The sequence below is a fragment of the Theobroma cacao genome, chromosome 7, assembly GCF_000208745.1.
Source record: "Theobroma cacao cultivar B97-61/B2 chromosome 7, Criollo_cocoa_genome_V2, whole genome shotgun sequence".
NCBI lineage: Eukaryota > Viridiplantae > Streptophyta > Magnoliopsida > Malvales > Malvaceae > Theobroma > Theobroma cacao.
In genome coordinates, this window is record NC_030856.1 from 8,631,367 (window position 1) to 8,635,455 (window position 4,089).

The 4,089-nt window shown below is 29.9% G+C and overlaps 1 protein-coding gene across 1 annotated transcript in view; it reads left to right on the top strand.

Moving 5' to 3' along the window:
- Positions 1,884-4,089, top strand: part of LOC18594419 (protein SRG1) — a 3,547-nt gene continuing 1,341 nt past the window's right edge. The window contains exons 1-2 of the mRNA XM_018124900.1: positions 1,884-2,225; positions 3,886-4,073. Coding sequence (XP_017980389.1) covers positions 1,977-2,225; positions 3,886-4,073 — 437 coding nt within the window. The 5' untranslated portion in view covers positions 1,884-1,976. The remainder of the gene's footprint in view (positions 2,226-3,885; positions 4,074-4,089) is intronic.

Here is a 4,089-nt window from a genome sequence, read left to right on the forward strand (position 1 = left end):
AGATTTGCATGAATACATAGATATAATAAAATGATATTTTTTAAGCACAAATATTAATAAGTTTATTATAAAACTTCAATCTTAATTTACATATATTAGCTAATTACAATTAAAACGTAAATAAAGTAATATATAATTTTTATATGATTTTTATATCTTGTCATGGTTTTTTATAAAATATAAAATTTTACATAGTTATTTTTTACAATTTTGGAATAATATAACATTACCCTAATTTGGTATTATTAATAAATATTGTATGATTCATTAAAGTATAAAAAATTATACAAAATAAATCAAAGGAAAACATATTTAAACAGAGCCCAAAATTTTAAACATATAACTATGTATTTGCTTTTAGTAATATCTAATTCTTTAAAAATAATAAATAAAATTTTAAAAATTTTAAATTTTATAATTGGAAAAATTATGATTATTTCCAACGGAATTTTCTAACAAAAAATTCCGTTGGAAAGTTTAAAAGGTCATTAACACTTTGATGGACTAAAAAGTTACTTTCCAACGGAAAATTCTTTTGAAAAGTTACTTTTTTCAATATATCCTTGACTCTTTATCTTTTCCAACGGAATTTCGAATGAAATTTTTCGTTAGAAATTTCGTTGGAAACTGTAAAGATTACACATGTTTTTTTTAAAGTTTAATGTTCCAACGAAAAATTCCGTTGGAAATTTTCAATGAAAAATTCCGTTGGAAAAGATAAAGATAATATAGAAAAAGTTTAGGGTTCCAACGGAAATTTTCGTTGGAAATAATACACAGTAACACGTGTGTCTTGAAGATGAAATTTCCAACGAAAATTTTTGTTGAAAATTTTCAACTGAAAATTCCGTTGAAAATCTGTTGGAAACTGTAAAGATTACACACTTTTCTTTTTAAAGTTTAAAGTTTCAACGGATTTCCAATGGAAATTTTCGTTGGAAATATTAAACAGTTCAAATTTTCAACAGAAAATTCCATTAGAAAATTTTTAGTAAAAATCCGTTGAAAATCCATCGGAACAAGTATTTAAAAATTTTAATTAAATTTCGTTGGAAATCCGTTTCAAATCCGTTGTAAATTCGTTGGAAATACAATGTTTTTTTTGTAGTGTATATAATTTTAATTATGGGCAATATTTTACAGATTTTGAGACTTTATTCTCACTTGGATTGAAAATGTTATAATTTGTCTGCCTAAAATCACATACTAGCAATCCAGTCTCCTCAATCTAAAGCCTTCTACACTAACATGTCCCTTGATGGAAAATTAAGTCTAATTAATATCTATTTTTTATAAAAGATTTGTAAAATTTATAACAAGTATAAAATATTTTAAGAAAAAAAATTAAAATAATATTATTACCAACGGAAAATTCCGTTGAAAACTTTTCTAGGCTTCAAAAATTTTTGAATCCTTAAACTTTTCGATGGATTTCCAACGAAAAATTTTTCATTGAAAAATTTCAACGAAAATCCATTGAAAATTTCGTCGAAAAAGGCGGTGGCTGAAATTTTTTTGGTTAAAAAAAAATTTCCAACGGATAACAGAAAAATTCCATTGGAAATCCGTCGAAAAACTTAATTGAAATTTTTGTTAAAATTCTGTTAGAAATCCGTCGGAAAAAAACTGTTTTCTTGTAGTGGAATTCTTCTTTCAAAAATGGTACGTGGTGTCGTTGCATGATTCTCCCATGGTAGGACCACGCTAAAATCTTCAGGCCAAAGAACAATGACCTTCAACTAATGCATGACTAGTTGAGGCTAAACTTTTTTACCTAATAAAATTACACCAATTGGTTTTGGGTCTGACAAGATGGTTGTTTTAGAACCTTCTATTTTGAGTTATTAGCCGTAGGCCAGATCTCAGTTTTCTTTATAAGATAGATAGGATAGTTGCTATCCACGCCTCTGCTCTAAAATATTCAACAGCTTGAAACAAGAAAAGTGCTTATCCTTTTCTTCTGGCAGAAAATTGACATGGATCCCAAAGCTGTCAAGTATGGAAGTTCCTTGCTTGTGCCTTCTGTTCAAGAGTTGGCCAAAAAGTCCATCGCCACCATTCCACCGAGGTACTTACGTCCTGACCTGGAGAAACCAATTGTTTCCGATGCCGGTTCGATGTCTGAGATCCCGGTTATCGACATGGAAGGCTTGGTTTCTAAAGAGTCAATGGATTCTGAGTTAGCCAAGCTTGACTTTGCTTGCAAAGAATGGGGTTTTTTTCAGGTGTGTTTAGCTCTATATATCTGCCATCTCAATCCTTACTCTATACTTGTTTCTTGTGAGTATGTATGCATTCATGGCAAATACATATAGTAATTTAGGTATCTTTTTGTCACCAAAGAAAACATGATATACGAGTATTTTTAGAACACCATGCCATCGTTGAACTTTGATCATTTGCATCATCTTTTCCCTTATGGAGGTTCTTTTTCTTTGTCAATTTAGTTTTCTTGCGGAGGGAGGAGAAGGTCGGTTTTCCTTTTGTAGTGTAATTGATCACGAGCTAAGGTGGAGGCTGAAGAGAGGGAACATAGAGTTTTTATGGTTTTGGTTTATCGTAGTCAATTTTAATTATTTTTTAAATTTTGTTTATACTATATTTATAAATCTAAAATTTAATATAAAAATTATTATTTATAACCGAGTTCGTATGGTTAGTGGGTACCCTAAGATCACTTCTCGAACTCAACTTGACCCATCACTTTCCGAACCCTACTTGATGCATAACTGATAGTAACTATATTGTTAAAACCCAATTATTAAGTATCATTCTTTATTTAATCTTAATGTAGGGTATCGATTATAAGATATTTATTGACATCTAGATGGGGCCTTAAAAATTTACGTTCAAGCCTTCTCACATGGACATAGATGGGTAGCTCGACTATGTGGATGGCTAAGGGCTGAATTTCGTGATTTTAAAGCTATTTCTATTGTCAAGCTACTACATGAAAAATTGTAGAAAGGGAGAGGTTGATTTCTAAAAAGAGACATTTTAATCAATGTCAACCTCCTCCTTTTTTAATATTCTACTTATTTGTGTGGTTTGAATTCTATCAATGTTTTTTTCGTTTTTGTTTCCTTAATTATTTGGTTTAGGGTAATTAATGTTTAAAAGTATGGTATGAAATCAAGCTGATACACACATTAGGAAATTACTTTTAAAATTTATAAAATTACAAAGTAATGTCATCGTGCCTGTTTTCAATTCACCAAATTTCATAGGATGGTGCATCCTGCTATAAGTTATAATAAATAGAAGGATAAAATACCCCTCTTTTTAATTTTTAGACATAATTCCATGTGGATCCATTTGTATTAGAAATGAACAAGCTGTCCTAAAAATGTAAACACTGTTAATAGAAAATATAAAAAAAACTAAAATATCTTTTTTTTATTAATTTAAAATATCTTTTCAATATTGTCACGTTATCAAACTAATAGCAATACTAACAGTTGACTAATGATTGGACCTATATATCTATTTCGAAAACTAATAAATTCGTCTGAAATTTGAATTAAAACTTAGACGGTAGGGATATATTACCCTAAATAAAATGTCTGTTTTTTGTTTCGACATGCATTTCTTTGGTTGCTATTTGCCATACGTGAATGCATTAATTTATCGTCTTTAAAGACCATAATGAAACTGTTCTAAATCCTCAAGGTGTTGACAACCCATTAAAGTTAAATGTTGATTCAATATGAAGTGTATTTTCATACTTTGTGGGTTAATTAATTCTGCTTTAGTATATCTTACCCAAAAGAAAAATGTCGAGTGTCATTCCAATGGATATTGCTTACTCGATCCACTCTTGTTGTGGTTGTTGAACCTTGGGGTTTGAATCTTAGCAGAAAATAATTAATCTGTCAACATCTGCAGCTAATAAATCATGGAATGAGTTTATCTCTAGTGGAGAAAGTGAAGACAGAGATTCAAGACTTCTTCAACCTCCCAGTGGAAGAGAAGAAAAAGTACTGGCAGAATCCAGGAGAAGTAGAAGGATTTGGGCAAGCCTTCGTTGTATCAGATGAGCAAAAGCTTGATTGGGGTGACATGTTCTTCTTGACCACTGTAGATACTAGA